Here is a 17,707-nt window from a genome sequence, read left to right on the forward strand (position 1 = left end):
CGTTGAAGATGTCTCCACCTTTCTTGGGATCAACCTGGGCTCCTCGGCCAAGCCACTAGGGCAAATAGAGCTACCCGTCACCTTCGGCTCACCGAACAACTTCAGAATTGGAAGGATCCTTTTTGATGTGGCCGATTTTGGGACTGCGTATAACGCAATCCTCGGACGACCAGCAATGGCCTAGTTTATGCCATTGCCCACTACGCATACCAGGCAATCAAAATCCCTGGGCCAACAGGGGCTATCACCATTACTGGCAGCACCAAGATAGCCCTGCACTGCGACAAGAGGAGCCTCGACATGGTCGAACTGACTCCCAGGTCGCATCCCTTGACCGCGGCACCCAACGGGCGGCCGGAGAAAGTCCACATCGTCACCTTCCCTGACGATTAGCTCAAGGCGATGAGCCTGGATGACACCAACCCAACTAGGTCGGTCCAGATAGGGGCCGCCCTGGATCCCAAATAGGAACTCGCAGTCATCACCTTCCTCCGGGCGAACACGGACATCTTTTCATGGAGTCCGTCTGATATGCCTGGAGTCCCTAGGGGTGTGATCGAGCACAAGCTGTCCATGCGACCTGACGCACGACCAATAAAGCAGAAATCACGTCGGTTCGCAGCCGACCGAAAGGAAGCACTTCGTTAGGAGATCGATAAGCTCCTCGAAGCAGGCTTCATACGAGAGGTACAATACCTAGAATGGCTCTAACCCAGTCATGATCCAGAAGCACAATGGTGGATGAAGAATGTGCGTCGACTTCACCGACCTCAACAAGGCATGCCTGATGGATCTTTTCCCACTTCCCCAAATTGATCAGCTAGTTGACTCAACTGTCGGCAGTGATCTATTATGTTTCTTAGATGCACGATCAGGGTACCATCAAATTAGTATGTATAGGGAAAATGAGGAAAAATAGCTTTTGTTACACCCTTTGGGGTCTTTTGCTATGTAAAAATACTTTTTGGCTTAAAAAGTGCCGGCGCCAGTTACCAACGGTGTATTCAACTCGTTCTCCGACCACAACTCAAAACAAATGTCGAGGCATACGTAGACGATGTGGTTGTCAAGAGCAAGATCAAGACATACCTGGTCGCAGATCTCCAAGAAACATTTAACAATCTCCGGAAGTACTGCATGAAGCTCAACCTAGAGAAGTGTACGTTCGGGGTTCCATCAGGAAAATTGCTCGGATTCCTCGTGTCTCATCGAGGGATAGAGGCAAACTCTGACAAGATCAGGTCCAACAACTAGATGCGATCCTCAACCAGGTTAAAGGAGGTTCAGAAGCTAAAAGGATGCATTGCTTCTCTAAGCAGGTTCATCACAAGGCTAGGGGAGAAGGGACTGCCGCTCTTCAAACTCCTGAAGAAAAGCGACCACATTTAGTGGATGCCAGAGGCAGAAGCAGCATTCCAAGAGCTCAAAAGGTACCTCTCCTCCCCTTCCATACTAATTGTATCTCGACCTGACGAGGAGCTCTTGTTCTATGTTGCCTCAACACCACATGTCGCAAGCGCGGTCATGGTCGTTGAGCGGGAAGGCCTCCACCAACCAGTATATTATGTCAGTGAGGTCCTACATGATGCGAAGGCTCAGTACCCTTAGGCTCCAAAACTGCTATACGCCATCCTGATGCCTTCTTGCAAACTCAGACACTACTTTCAGGCTTACAAAATCAAGGTGATTTCCTCGGTCCCAATTAGGGAAATTCTCCATAATAAAGATGTGACAGGAAGAACAACAAAGTGGGCAGTAGAGTTCAGGGATTCGATCTCTAGTTCATCCCCGAACTTCTATCAAGTACCAGGCACTGGCCGATTTTGTAGCCGAGTGGTTGTCTTGCGAGCCCAAGCAAGTACAGCAATCGGAGGCAGACGAGCACTGGACCATGCACTTTGACAGGTCGTTCACACTAAAGGGAGTCAGGGCAGGAGTGGGTCTAACTCACCTACCAGTGACATCCTCCGGTACGTAGTTCAATTATATTTTTCAGCCACTAATAACACTGCTGAATATAAGGGCCTCTTGTCCGGAATGCGAACAGCCTCTACACTAGGGATTAAATGACTATTAGTAATAGGGGACTCGCTATTAGTCGTGAACCAGATGCAAAAGGAGTTTCAGTGCTCTGACCCGAGAATGGCAGCATACCTCGCCGAAGTGAGAAGACTAGAGCAACGCTTCATTGGCTTTGAGATCAAGCACGTCCCTCTCAAGGACAACTTCCTAGCCGATGAGCTGGCCCGTCTAGCTTCTTCTCATGAACCTGTCCCAGTCAGAGTCTTTGAAGAAAGACTCTAACGACCATCCACCATGGTCTCAAGCCAAGGTGAAGGGGATGTTTCGCTCAGAAATGGAGCGCCCGAGGCAACACCTTTGGAGGCAATACCTCATTCGGTGCCGTCGACCTCAGGCAGCCATCATGTGGTCGCCCTGCTTGATTCGGGTACGACCTGGATGGATTAGATCTTGGACTACCTTCAGAATCGAGCAGTCCCTAACGAGGATGCGTCAACAAAAAAGGTCATGCGGCAAGCTCACAGATACTCCCTGGTAGAGGGATGCCTCTACCACAAAGGGAGCAATGGCCTTTTATTAAAATGCATCACTCAGGAAGAGGGGAGCATATTGCTCTCTGATATCCAAGAAGGCATATGTGGTAGCAACGCTTCATACCACACCTAGACCAGAAAAACGTTCTAGCAAGGATTCTATTGGCCTGTTGCCATCCAGGATGCCTGCGAGCTAGTGAAACGGTGTGAGTCGTGTCAGTACTACGACTGAAATACCAACCAGTAGCCCAGACACTGCAAACCATACTACTCTCTTAGCCTTTTCCTGTCTAAGGGCTCGATATCGTGGGACCATTCCTCAAAACCCCAAGCGATTTTGAATTCCTGTCCGTGGCCATCGACAAGTTCACTAAGTGGATCGAGGCCAAACCCGTCAGGAAGATCACCGCCACGGCAGCGGTTAAGTTCATACGAGGGCTGGTAGTGTGGTTTGGTAGTCCAAATCGCATAATCATGAACAACGAAACTTAGTTTGCCAGTAGTGCTTTCCAAGACTACTGTAAAGAAATTGGGACCAAGGTTTGCTATACGTCTGTAGCTCACCCCCAAAGCAATGGACAGGTCGAAAGGGCGAATAGGATAATACTGCAAGGGATCAAAACCTGAGTCTTTTATCGGCTTAAAAGCTATTCAAGATGTTAGGTGGACGAACTCCCCACAGTACTCTGGTCACTGTGAATGACCCCCAGCCGAGCTACGACCGAACCCCTTTCTTCTTGGTTTTTGGCGCTAAAGCAATGCTCCCCTCAGAAATTGCCCTCAAGTCGCCTCGAGTCAGCAACTACTCGAACGACGACCAGGTGGTGCGACGAGAGGATGACATAAACAAGATTGAAGAGTTCCGCAATCGTGCTGTGATTCGAGCTGCCCGATATCAGCAGAGCCTCAGACGCTATCGCGACCAGAAGGTGCGAGAACGAACACTGGTCGTAAGCTACCTCGTCCTTAGGAAAATTCAGAATAAGGCAAGTCGGAATAAACTCTCCCTCAAGTGGGAGTGGCCCTACAAAGTGGCTGATGTCACCCAACCTGGTGTGATCAAGTTAGCCATGGAGGACAGTCATGAATTACACAACTACTGGAACATCTCCCTGTTGCACAAGTTCTATGTGTAGGATCGCTCGAAAATGGGCATGTTTCTCTATTTTGTAGGACCTTCCAAATGAGCGTGGAATACGACCTGTAAGTTCCCAAATTCAAAAGACCAAACTCCATATTTTGCAGGACTACCCGACTAGCAACAGGCTCCCGATAGATTAGTTCTCCGACCACAGCACGTGACCACATTTGATAGCCACTACTGAACCTGGTGACCAAGGCGCCAAACAACAAGGCAGTCAAAGACCCCAGAACAGTGCAAAGCCACATCCCATATGCACACGCGATGACCGGTACGAGCGGCCGAAAATAACAACCATAAGGTCACAAGTCCTCACTTAGGCCGAGCGCTGGTCGCCACCAACGAACTTGTCAAGATATGATCCGTTCTATGCCCCAAGAACCTGACTAGCGAGCGGGATGGGACAATCAGAGCCAACTCATCGCGTCAACACTGGGAAGGTTTTCCAAAAACTCTAAACAATGGTCCAAGAGACTCCTATTTGGTCCTCCAGCTATCGGTGAGGCCCTAGGAGGGGGCGGAGCAAAGACGGGCATTGTAAAGCCCCAGCATTTTCTATTCATAAAGAGGATAGGTTATAGGCTAACTAGTTACCCCCGATCGGGCCAAACTATCCTAGTACATGCCTGCCCTATCCTCCCTGACTCAAGTAACAAGCGCGAAGTTGACAGAAAGAGTCTGCCATACTCTTGTCTCTATCTGTCTCTGAACGAGTCAAGGAACCTCTCATACTCCTCCCTGGAGCAGCAGCTCACCACTCTAGGGATCGGAAGACGACCTGCATAAGGGCCAAAAAAGGTGGACGACGCAAAAGCCCTACTGGAGCGGATGACCGGCCTCAGCGCACCCTGAAGACCTCCCTTCTGCTCCATCTCCAACTCTTCATCTTCATCAATCTCCTTCTCCAGAAGGTCCTAGTCGATCCCCTCCTCGTCATCAGAAATATCGATGACCTCGGCCAAGGGATCCGCCCAGACGGGAGAGCGAGATGGACCAGCAGAAGGCGACCTCCTTTGGAAGGACGTAAGCTTGATAGTCATTGACTCCAATCTTGCGAGCATCGACTTCGACCTCACAAGTGCACCCACGACAAATGCTGCCTTCCAAAGCACCACGGCAAGCGGATCCGGAGCTGGAGGTGACCCCGCCTCTATCGAGTCATCTAAGATCATCGGCCCCTATGGCGATGAAGGAGGGGAGTACGCCATGGCCTCAAGGCCTGCCTACATTACGGAGCAGAACACTAGACGGGATAGAGACGAATGGACTCTAGGCACTAAAGGCCTAAAGGTAAGAAGGAAGGCAAGAGGGTGGATCGAAAGGCCATCAAACACTCGTCCTTTAGAAGACCTCGGCGGCGCCCCAACCAGCGCGACATTCAAACTACTCAAAACGCAAGGGGGTGCACAGAAGGAACCAAGAGTCTTTAAGGTCCAGCAGCAATCAATGTCTCTCTCTCGTACCCTCTTTTCTCTCTCAGGGCACTTAAACCTCCCCACGTGATGTAAAGTTCAGAGTTGAACTTTGAGGTTGACAGCGTTAATAACCACTCCTTGGGTGAACTATGTTTGCCTAGGACCCAAGTGTCACGAACAGGTCAGACCATGATCACGGGGAGGCTTGGGGGCTACTATTAGTGTATTGAGTTAGCTAACGAGCTCTATCGAGGACTTGATGACTAGAGGTGTATATTTCGCAAAAATTGGTCGATTGTGCGATCAGGATATGGCACTGTCCCATCCCGTAGCATTGAATGCTGCGGAGTGGGACTTTGGAGGCTAGCACGGCGGTGCATAGCGACATGATATACGGTGCTTTCAAAGCAAGTGGGCACATCTTGTCCTCCGTAATGATGGTTTGGGTTAGATATTAGGATGAGCAGAGGTTTTCTATTTGGATCCACATGTAAGTTCTCATCCTCCCTACTATATAAAGGGATGAGGACCCGTTTGTATGAGGCAGATCAAGTCTGGCAACTAGCTAGAACATCATCTGTAATCAACTGAGATCCTTCATAACACACAGGACGTAGAGCTATTATCCTCCGAGAGGTCCGAACCTGTATAACTCCCTGTGTCCCCGAGTTCACCGTCTACACACACATCCGGTTCCTAAAATACTAGTTCACACACCCACTATCCAGCATACCCTAAAATTATTGTCAGGGATTAACCCTTGACAATGTACTTTTCTAATAGTACAGATGACTTCATGTTTGGAGTCATTTGTACTAAAGTGTCCTACCTCCTCCCAGCTATTTTTCTCAAATGGTTCATGTTTGGAGCCGTCTGTATTAATTTTATGGATAACTTGTGTTTGGAGCCGTCTGTGATATTTATTTTTTTACAGATAACTCTAAATACGAGTTGTCTGTAATATTAATACAGATGGTTCCTAGGAACCATTTGTACTAAAAGTATCCCACCACTTCCGGAGGGGTCTCGTCATTATCACAGACGGTTCTTCTTTAGAGTCATCTGTGATAATCTTTACACAGACAGCTCCAAAGAACCGTCTGTACAAGGGTGTCTCACTAAATCATTTATCTACTAGTGTTACCTCCAAATTTTAAACTTCAAGATTGGCATATCTGCTTTTTGAGTATTTGCTTTTTCTGTCGTAGGTTTTTTAATCTCCAAGCGTTGTCGTTCTCCCCATAGTCTAATCACTATCACAGAATCAATGAAAGCAAACAGCGTGTCACGGATGATTTTTTAGGATCCACCACCGATAAAATACTCTCAAATTTTTGCTAAGATAGATGTGTATGTAACAAGACCACCGTCTAGGTGTGCCTAAACTCAATAATAATTTTTACAAATCCATCTATTACTATCCAACAAACACAAACGACTTTTAGAAAAACTCGTATGCAATATTTTCACAAACAGTTTTTTCAGATGGATTTTCTAAAACCCCGTCTGTTCTTAAAATCTCAGATAATATTTTAAATTTGACCGCTCGTCACTCTGGCTCTTTTGGCTTCTGTCGGTGACATGGTAACCGGGGGTCCTCGAGTCCCGAGGCCAGAACAGCAGAGTGCCACGTGACGCCCTCCCTCGGGGGTTATCTCCCCGAGGTCCGAGAAGACCAAGTTCCGGGAGAGGGTGCTCGGGGCCATGAACAGTGGTCCCCGAGTACCCGAGTTCCCCGATGACCCGAGAAGACCAAGTACCAGGAAGAGGGTGCTTGGGGCCATGAACAGTGGTCCCCGAGCACCCAAGTCCCCCGACAACAAGAAAAGCTAAGTTTCGGGAGAGAGTGCTCGGGGCCTCGAACAGTGGCCCCCGAGCACTCGGTTCCCCGAGGACCCGAACAGTCAGTTCCGTGAGAGAGTGTTCGGGGCCGTGAACAGTGGCCCCCGAGCACTCGGTTCCCCGAGGACCCAGAGAGGGCATATCCGGGAGAGAGTGCTCAGGGCCGCAAACAGTGGCCCCTAAGCACTCACAGTTCCCCGAGGGCTTGAGAAGTCCTTCGCCAGTGGTCCTCACAGGGGCTCAACCGTGAGGTGTCAACTGGTGAGAGGCCCGATGCCGCATTTAAGAGGGCGCGTGGCCTGTCACCTCCAACGACTCCCCCCACGTCTGCTGTCAGTCCCTGCCACGGCCTGACAGGGAGGTATGGGGACATTAAATTCACGGGTCCCATCGCGCGTCATCCAGCGCGTCTTGGGATAACGTCACAAGGCACGAGGCGCACCGCCTGCCGCCCTACTGTGTCAGGCCTGCTCTGACCGGGCGGACACGCGGGGCTGCTCGGAGGCTGTCCGGTGGGCCCTCCCCGCAGCACTCGCCAAAAAGCCGAATGATGATGAACAAGACTGAACGGGAGCGCGTTTTCAACCCTTCTCGTCAGCTCGCGCAACAGCTCATGATGGTTACTTTCTATTTATGGTGCCTTGGAACTCGCGCCATCCTTTCTGGGCACGCTACCGCTCCGACGGGTATATAAGCGGGGCGGGCTCCCCAGAGAGGAAGGATCAGAGCAACAGACAACCAACGACCGAAGCACGGAACACATCGACGAGTCCCGAAGAATAAGGAGCTCGAAGCTCTAGACTTAGACAAATATTCTTGTAATACAGCAGATCCTCAGAGAGACATTCTTAGAGCATTTATAGCATACACACAGGAGTAGAGTGTTACACTCAGTGCGGCCCGAACCTGTCTAAAAATCCCCTAAGCATTTACTCCTTCCTGCATCCGATCATTCCACCTCCACCTGCATCTCATTTACTCCCATTTATTTCACCTACGAAGCAGATTCAGAATCATCCCCTCGGCCGAATCTCAAAGGGGGTCCCTCCGGATCCCCGCTTGAGGAGTTCACCCTCCGATAGCTTTGCACACACATAAGTCGCTCGTCTCCTTTGACTCTTTGGCTTCTCACACACATAACACGCTCATCTCCCCTCAATATAAAGCGACGAGTGTTCATTTTCCTTGCTCTACTCGTTGCCATCTGAGTGTTCATCTTTTACACACAGCTAGGGTTTTTTCTACGTGGGAGGAGGGAGATCTGGGCGTCGAATCCCCTTGACTGCACTGAGGTGAGTATCGTAGGGTTCCCATCGTAGTTTTAATAGGGTTGCATAGGGTTTGCTTCGATCTGTGTAAATGAGGGTACTATAGTGTGGACTTCGTGTTCTTCATTACTGTTATGGGCCCTCCATAGACTATATTTTGTTGTGAATCGTGTTCTCTATTATGTTATTTCAGATGAAAAGTTCTATATTGCTGTTCATCATAATGGAGATATTTTCGTAAACTTCAAGACTGGTTTGAACGTGTATTTCTTGTTTAACCATTGCTGGCGGTTTGGCAGTAGCAGTGCAGTTTGGTTCTAGCACATGACTGAGTTAGTCGGAATGGAGTCTGGTCTGGATGACAACGAGATGTTCATTGAAGATAATGCTTCTCTCGATATTGTGCTAGAACGCAGGAGACTGAGATGATATCAATCATTTCATCTTTCTGGAAGACGGCGTTGATCAATGATGTTAATCATTTCATCCTTCTGGAAGACAACGTTGCTAATGATGTCAGGCATCTCATCCTTTTAGAAGATGGTATTGGCAATGATGTTGATCATCTTATCCTTTTGGAAGACGGCATTGCCAATGATGTATAGCTAAGGATTGTATATAACTAGCTAGATTATATGTTCTGAACAATGTGTGATGTGCATCTGTGTGATATATAAATGACTGTTGAAGTTCTGAATAATGTATGATCGATGTTCTGAACAATGTGTAAATGTGTGATATACAAACAATGCTTATGATGTTGTTTAATTTGTGAATCATGAAGCGTATATATCATACCATGAGGGAAGACAGGAAGCAAAATTGCTTATAGCGGTGAAAGGGTCACACAAACATTTTTTTTTCTATCTATGATACTTTATACAGGCTGGTTTCAACAAAAACCGTCTGGTTTCAACAAAAACCGTCTGTGACTCTTACTCCTCATAGACGAATCTATGACCCTTACCACTCACAGACAGTTTTATAGAAAATCCATCTATATGTATCTCTATTACAAACGAAGTTATAACCGTCTGTAACAAGTTTGATATCAAAAACACTTTTACAGTGACAAAACCTATAGTTATATATATGAAAGTGTTTAAAATCCGTCTGTAACAATCTGTTCTGAGACAGTGAATCATTGAGGACCGCCAGAAACTAATAAATTGTTTTCATAATTTTTCATGACTGATATCTACTAATCTATATGCAAATGCTAGTACTTTCTTTCCTAATATGTTTTCCCGAATCGTATAAGTGTATAATAAAGTAACGCATACAAAATGGAAGTGATACAAAGCAAACAAGTAAAAGATACAACGGTGCCATACATCTAAAAAACATCAGCAGCAATCCTGGAAAAAAATAGTTTTATGTTTTTTTTTTTCCAACTTTGCCGCACAAAATCGTGAGAGATGCATATGCGCGCTTGCTGTTTGTTTCGTCGAGGAAGAAGAGGAGAACCCGTGCAACCTGCGAGGATGACGAAGTTGCCCGAAGTCCTAATGCAGCCCAGCCCATCAGGCCCAGATCAAGTCCATGGACTAGTCGTGGACTTGGGATTCTTTCTTTCTCCTTCCCGAAGAGAGAGAATGGAGGGCAAAGAAGAGGAGAGGAAGGGCAGCGGAGGTGCCGGCGCAACCCCAGCCACCGCCGGCGCCTCGACCCCGGGGATGAACCTAAGGAACCTAGTGTCGAGGGAATACTACGGCCACAAGAAGAAGGTACCCTCTCCACGCCCCCCTGCAATATCCAAAAAAAAGGGGGCCATGAAAATTTGTTCGAGAGCACCTAAACTGCCAAATCCCGCAAAGGAAGGAATCGGAGTTCCAATCCTGTGAACCTTCCGGCTCCAGTCCGTAGGGAGAGGCCCTAAAACCCCAATCTCACAAGCAGAACAATGAACAAAGATGCGAAAGTTGCAATCTTTGGGTCTTCCGGTTTGGTTTCTCCGCTTGTTCTAGGACTGAGGCAAGAAAAAAAATCTTTGCCGGGGCCACAATTACTTGGGGAGTTTAGATGTAATAGGCAGACTGTGTTGCAGCAAAGGCACGGGGTGGTGCCATGAACTCGGTTGCCCTCTGGTTCTGAAAAAAAAGGAGTTAATGTTAGGGCATGCTGAAAAAAATCTTTATTATCGTTTTTTTGTCAATTTATTGTTATTCTTTATTAGTCCTGAAAAAAATTTGGTGTTAACATGATAAGGAACAAGGTCGTGCTCTCTAATATCGACTTCTAATGCATGTCTAGATTTTAGTTGCAACGAGGGAATATAGAATGGAAGAATCTTCCTTTCAGGAGAAATTATGGTGTGGTGAGGAACTCTTGTTTCGTTTCTTGCATTCTGTTGATTGTGTTGATAAATAGTCCTCGTAATGATAACAAATCTTCTACTATAGTACTTGACAATGCAAAGTTTAGCTGGATTTGTAGGGGTTTTTTCTTGCTCATTGTTCTGCTTTTATTTAGTAATCTTATCAGTCTTAATTATTCGAAAATTCTGTTTTTTTTAATTGTTAGGTGCACTCGGTAGCATGGAACTGCCTAGGTACAAAGCTTGCTTCAGGATCTATCGATCATACTGCACGTGTCTGGAGCATTGATCCCCATGGCCATGTAACTTCCTCTCCTATACGTGCCACCACCTTTATTTTTACAGAATGGATTACCCTTTTTTGCTATCATACTCTCTAGTTTTTTGTCCCTGTTTTTATGAAGCATCATTTTGATAAAGTATAATAATCTGCATAATTAGGATATTTCCCATCTTATAGAACTTAGACACCAAGTTATGACGTTAACCTTAAGAAAGAGATGGTAGCATGACCATTTTCTATATACATGTTCATGTTGGTTCATAGTGTGATATGCCAAAGAGGGGTAAATGCTACTACTTTTCTACCATGGTATCTTTTGACTTGACAATTGCATATTTTTTATCGCAGGTATTACACAGTAATATTCATGTTTCTATAGCCTATGCACAACAGCATCATCTGTTCAGTTCCTTAATTAATTGTTGTAATTGAGTGTGTAATTTTGTTTTAACATGCAAAAATTGTTGCCATAATTTGTTAATATGATAATAGTTTCATTCTCAACAGATGGGATCTTGAGAGCAAGTTATGCAGTTGTGAATGAACTTTTGGCTAGAGTAATTTTGTTTGGTTTCTCAAGCATGGCCTTTCAGGTTCCATTTTTGGTGTGAGGGAGTGAAATTTCAACTTAAATTTCTGCATCGTAAGTTCTAAAGTTCAACCTGTGCTGACAAGGAATTTTCTTACACAGCCCAAGGTTAAAGATATTGAACTGAAAGGCCACACAGATAGTGTAGATCAGCTATGCTGGGATCCAAAGCATCCTGATACAGTTGCTACTGCAGCTGCTGACAAGTCAATTCGCCTTTGGGACACTCGAAGTAAGTATCACACTTCATCCTTGATGGTCCTGGAATGCACAATTTTGTTCTGCATTCCTGATACATAATACATTTTACCATTACTATCTTAAACTGATGAATTCTTTTCGGGACATTGTCCTTCCCTACATTCTCTCACAATTACAATCAATTTGATGTGGAAAGATCTCTTATGTAATGACTTTATCTGGAAGTTATTTTGTTGTACTTTATATCTGGCGTAGGATGTCTTATTTTACTTTTAGGTTTCTTCTTATCATGGTCTGTTTTGGTGGCAGTTTACCTGTTCGTCAAGTTATAATTCTTGTCCTGCTTTTCCTCAATTTATATGTTTTTTCAGGTGGAAAATATCGAGTTGTTGAACTTAGTGGAGAAAACATTAACATCACATATAAACATGATGGCACTGCGATAGCTGTTGGAAACAAGGTTCATACTGCCTAAACTTCTCTCTGGTAACACCAAGAATGGTATACGTTTATTAGAATACTGAAATACATTTGATGTGCATAATTGCATGTACAATAAAAAATATGAGTTGTTCTACTGTCACTTCTTTTTTTGTTTATACCTTGTGTAAGTTCAGCAAGTATTATGCTAGAAATAAAATTATACAATCCAAACAAATATGTAGCCGTATTGCCATTTTGGTATTTCTTTTTTCCTGGAACTGCTGCAATTGCTGAACCATGTACTAGTATCATTTCAATATAGAATGGACCCGATGCATCTGAAGAATTACATATGTACATATTATTCTATCAATTAGATGGAACTATGACATGTTTTTGCTTTGTTAGGTTGGTGAAAAGTAGGCTAAATATCTGATGGAAACCACCCATTTGGTCTATTTCATCACTATTCTTCCGTGTTTGCTAATTTGATATCTCAAACAAAGTTGAGTTTGATCTGGAAATTTTACATTGTTGTATAATATGACCTTCCTTACATTTGTTATTTTTTTAGAGTTCTTGAAAACTTCCACACATGTTATGTGAAGGGGTTTTCACGATTCCACCAAATGGGTGGTTTGCATTGGTTATTACCCCTTGAGAAATATTCTTGAGTGTTATTGTATGTGAAGAATTTAAAATAATTGTCAAAATCAGGCATTTTTTAGGGGAAAATCGTACAAGATAATTACCATGAATGCGTGATTGTAAAAGTGTTTGCTGATTGTGTTTACAAATCACTAGCTTTATCAAATTCTATGACTACAATAAAAAGCTGTTGTAATGATTTGTAGGAGGATCAGCTGACGATATTGGATGTTCGGATGCTAAAAGCTACTGGGACACACAAGTTTAATTATGAGGTACTTTCCAACTCAAGTTTGGATGTAAACATTCTCTAACACTTCTTTGTTTTTAACTTTTGATCCATCCGTTCTTTTGGATGAACATGCACGTGTACATGCCGGACGAACTAGACTGAGCAGCCTGCACATATGAGCTTTTCTGAGACAGAAATTTTTATTTATGAATATTTTGAATGAGTACTGCTGTATGAATTTACCAAACAGTTGAATCTACGTACTTTGTTTTAATTTACGATATTGCTGATTTATATACCTTTCTAAGCTTTGTATTTTTAATTTATTGCATTTCTCATTTTTATTTACTTTTCGTAGTATGTATTCCTCAGATCAATAGTTGCTTTGGCCATTTGACATTTCTTAATTGAATTGTTGCTTTGTTCCTCAGATCAATGAGATAGCATGGAATAAAACTGGGGATCTATTCTTCATCACTACTGGGCTAGGTAAGGCACTAAGATGCCTTTTACTTAATTCTGCATGAATAATCTCACATTAATTATGAATAAGAAACAGGGAACCTACATTTTGGCATATTTCAAGTGTTACATATCATATCAGTTGATGTTAATGTTCCCACATGGTTTATTGTTTATGCAGGACACGTTGAGGTGGTTAAGGATCTCGACTTTCAAAAGTCCTACAAATTGAATGCTCATACAGCAGGGTGCTATTGCATTGCAATGGATCCCCTTGATAGGTGACAATTCTCCCCCTTTTTCACTTTCTTCATTCATTCCGACATAATATGCCTGCCCCTGGTACTCTCCGGATCGTCCCTTAGATATTTACACTATATTGATTGGGTTGTCTGGTCTGCTGTTTGAATTAACATTTAACAATGAACTCTACAAATGCTTGACACAGATGCTTGCATGGTTAATGACTCTAATTCAAGTTAAGATTAAGATAGACTCAAGTTAAGTTATTCAACCTATATCCTGGCTATTAGGATGTCAAGAACTATTGAATTTGTAATTTTGTATATTGTAGCTTCATCAGATAAAAAGAAGAAATTCTGTCCTCGCAATCTTTGGGTGAGTGATTTTTTGTAGACCCAGTGGGCTCGTGATTGACTAGGATTTTACCTACCTGTAATTGAGTTTTAAAGGATATGACTGCCAGGCCTGTGTATACAATACTGAATCCAGAATTTACATAGAGAAGGTGCAAATTATTTTTCCACCTGACCTAGATTCTTATCTATTCTAAACCCTGTGAATTGCAAACTGTGAGGCTCAATAAATCATCTGAACGATCGAGTTGGAGAAAAGCACCTAATGTTTCTAAGTTGTGTCCCTTGCCCGACATGTCCGCCTCATATTGGATGGTATTTTCTTAGATGTATATGCCCCTGGTTGTAGTTTATCCCCTGTACAAGGGTTTCTTTGCATACGTACACTTGTATATCTTCCCTTTTGGGCTGTGGAATAGACTGTGCTGCATATTCCTAACATTTTCCAGTTTAGACATTTTTGTGATGGTATTGAGCTAATTAACTCATAAAGTAATTATGTCTAGCAAGTTCTGGTCCACAAGGACTATGCAGCACCGATACGGATATGGGTATCAGTATCGGCCCGATATGGATACAGGGATACGCCATTTTTCCAAAAAACCCGATACGCGGATACATTTACATTTAAAAAAACCATAAATAAGTGAATATCAGCATATGAGAATATGTACTGCTGAACAAACAAGAATCATTTTTCTACCAGCTCACTGAACTGAACTGAATGAGCTAAAGAAAATAATGACAGTATGTAGATTACTGACAGGTAGCAAAAAAGAAAATAACAAGTTCTCGCATAGCCCACCTATGAAACAACTGCACAGCTCGTATTATGTTTCAGTGGACTCATTCTATCACACAGCAGTGGATTCATTTTTATTCTGCCAGTGCATGCCAAAAAGACAAAATAAAAATAATCTGTGCTGTTCCATGATGCAAGTATAGAAAACAATCTGCTTAGGAGCAACATGCTGAATGATTTAGGCAGCCCACAACTGCTGCTACTCTGCTTCACAAACACAATGCTAATGAGATCCAAATTCAGTATGTAGATCAGTAGATTAACTGATTAAGTAGCAAAAATCGACTAAAGAAACAAATAGTATTGTCACATGGCCCTTTGCCCCTTTCATTAGCAGTGCACATAGCAGATCGAAATTGCGAAGCCACTAGTGTGAGTCACACTTCGGCACAGCCGGTTGGAGAGTGGAGGGCTGGAGGCGCATGGCTATTCACCAGATCGAGGTGCTGCTGGCTGGAGAGTGGAGCCGCAAGCAAGTGGGGGTTTGCTAACCGGAGGCGGCGAGGTGTGTGCTGGCGGAGAAGCTTCTGGCCGACTGAGCTGGTGGGTGGAGTGTCTGCCGGCTGGAGGTCGGGGCGGCTACCGACGGGATGCGCGGGTGGCCGCCAGCGAGGTCAAGAGCGACGACGACAAGATGGCCCACGTGTTGGCGGCGGGCGAGATGCGAGACCGAGAGGCGGCTGCGAGTCGTGACTAGGCGAGACGCGAGGGGAAGAGAGTACATTAGGGATTTGAGTGAGCCGACATGATTCTTGCTAGACCGGGCCGTATCCGTGAGGTATCCACGAAGTATCCCTGAGGTATCTGATTTTCTCATTATTTTTGGCCGGATACTCCTCAGATACGTATCCGATCCGTATCTGCGCCGTATCCAAGTCGGATACGGTGTCGAACTCGGACACGCACCTCAATGGGAGTATCCGTGTTTCACAGCACAAGGATATGCAAATAGGTTTTATTCATTTGTATAGTTATGTATACACAGTTCTGGCAATAGTGTGATTTGCTTTGCTCTGATATTTAGAGAGATAATAATTGTTTTAATGATATCAGTTACAAATTGTTCTGATGCCAGGTATTTCGCTGTTGGAAGTGCAGATTCACTTGTCAGTCTTTGGAATGTCAAAGAGTTGCTATGCATTAAAACCTTCTCAAAACTTGAGTATGTTTTCCTCTATTGTACCTTTACTGTGTAATATGGCATCATAGCAATAGTTTTGTATTATTATATTATTTTCAGTCTGAGTTCTCAGTTGTCAGTATTGTTCATTTTTTTGGAGGACTGTAATTTTAGAGAGGTTTGAGTTAGGACTTCGTTAATTTTTTTCATAGAAGTGGCAGCACTTCTCTCCAAAGAGTGTCAATGCAGTTGAAATCATTGAGTGTGACCTTAAGTAACCCTACTTCAATAAGCTTAGAAATATATACCGATATATTTCTTTCTAATTCTTTTCCTTTTTAGGTGGCCTGTAAGAACAGTTAGCTTCAATCATACTGGAGAATTTATTGCATATGCCAGTGAAGATCCTTTCATTGACATTGTGAGTGGTCACATGTAGTGTAATTTCCTTCTGATTCAAGGCTAACTGCTGTCAAAAGTATATATATTTTTTTTATAAAAAACATGTCCTTCCATCAGGCCAATGTTGAGACTGGACGATCAATTCATCATATTCCATGTAAAGCAGCTATGAATAGTGTTGAATGGAACCCTAAGTACGACCTCCTGGCCTATGCAGGAGACGACAAGAACAAGTACCTGGCTGATGAAGGTTTGGTTGCCGCAATTCAATCTTTTTGTTTTGTCTAATGAAACAAATGTCTAGCTTTACTCGCTACGATATAACTGACTTCATTGGCGTGAGACCAGAATTATTAAAGCCGGAGAAAACAACTGAACCAATGCCTGGTCCAGTTCGGCTATTGGATCTGTCTAGGCAATTGAGCTACTTTAATCTGGTCAATGTGTGGTTGACCCATCCGGTTTTCTACAAAACTGCTTTAAAACTAAGAACGGTTGAACTGGCTACTTGAGCTATGGAAATAAGCTCCCGAACCACGTCATGAGGACGAGGGAAAAGTGTTAAAACTCTGCCTGTTAACTGCCCAATGTAACAAGGGATTCTAGTTCTATATTGATTGATATGAACCTGTTTCAGTTCGCTGTGATGACCAAAGAGGTTTAATCAAGTTGGGCTCTTATGATTTATTGGTTTTCGCAGGTGTTTTCCGGATATTTGGCTTTGAAACACATAACTGATGCTGAGTATACTACCTTCGTGAAGTTCTCTTTGTAGATTCACTTCCGATCTTTATACATTTGTACAATTTTGGGCGTTTAATGTAACTTCAATGTTAATTCATGTTCTGCTAGCTTGAACTGAACAGTATTGTTATATTGTACCCTATGGCTTATGGGTGTGTTTGGTTCTTCGGAAGAGGTTTTATAGAGTTGTATTGAGTTGTATTGTATAAGCAGGTTGACCGGATAGATTGAATGGGATAATATTTGTTGAAAAAAAGTGTTTTGTTGGTTGTATAAGCAGGTTAATTCATGTTGTTCCCTGGGTTGGGTTAGGGTGAGAGGATACGGGAAACTAAACACATTTTAAGATCTTGACATCCAAGGTCTTTATTGTTGTCACATTCTTAAATTAAAATTTATTAGTAGCGGAAGAAAATAACTAAAAATGGTTATCCTAGTCACCGTCCTACTGAAATATATTACATAAATAATAAAACCAAAATTACACAGGTATTTACAAAAGAAGGAAATGCATCCTCAACGGGAGACAAAGCTCACTTTCATTACAATTGATTGCATGTGCTGTGCTGCTGTGCAAGAGATCGAGCTACTTTCAATACAATCCTCGTTCTTCTTAGATCTACCTCCAAATTACTCTTAAAAAAAAGGCCGAGAAAAATTGAAACGG

General features: G+C 43.7%; 1 protein-coding gene across 1 annotated transcript; it reads left to right on the top strand.

Moving 5' to 3' along the window:
* The first annotated feature begins 9,781 nt into the window (after window positions 1–9,781).
* LOC133897195 (THO complex subunit 3-like) lies at window positions 9,782–17,306 on the top strand. Its single transcript, XM_062337830.1, has 11 exons — window positions 9,782–9,948; window positions 10,745–10,840; window positions 11,513–11,642; window positions 11,983–12,071; window positions 12,889–12,957; window positions 13,346–13,403; window positions 13,558–13,657; window positions 15,850–15,936; window positions 16,237–16,315; window positions 16,414–16,546; window positions 16,997–17,306. The coding sequence occupies exons 1-11, from the start codon at window positions 9,817–9,819 to the stop codon at window positions 17,032–17,034; spliced, it is 1,011 nt and encodes a 336-aa protein (XP_062193814.1). The 5' UTR covers window positions 9,782–9,816; the 3' UTR covers window positions 17,035–17,306.
* The last annotated feature ends 401 nt before the right edge of the window (window positions 17,307–17,707 follow it).

The sequence above is a fragment of the Phragmites australis genome, chromosome 17 (genome assembly GCF_958298935.1).
Source record: "Phragmites australis chromosome 17, lpPhrAust1.1, whole genome shotgun sequence".
Taxonomy (NCBI): domain Eukaryota; kingdom Viridiplantae; phylum Streptophyta; class Magnoliopsida; order Poales; family Poaceae; genus Phragmites; species Phragmites australis.

What these genes read in the sequence shown, in the direction of transcription:
- LOC133897195 (XM_062337830.1), top strand. Translation starts at nt 9,817, where the DNA reads ATGGAGGGCAAAGAAGAGGAGAGGAAGGGCAGCGGAGGTGCCGGCGCA. An exon ending in CGATAGCTGTTGGAAACAAG is followed by an intron (nt 12,072 to 12,888) that starts GTTCATACTGCC and finishes AATGATTTGTAG; the next exon opens with GAGGATCAGCTGACGATATT. An exon ending in CAAGTACCTGGCTGATGAAG is followed by an intron (nt 16,547 to 16,996) that starts GTTTGGTTGCCG and finishes TGGTTTTCGCAG; the next exon opens with GTGTTTTCCGGATATTTGGC.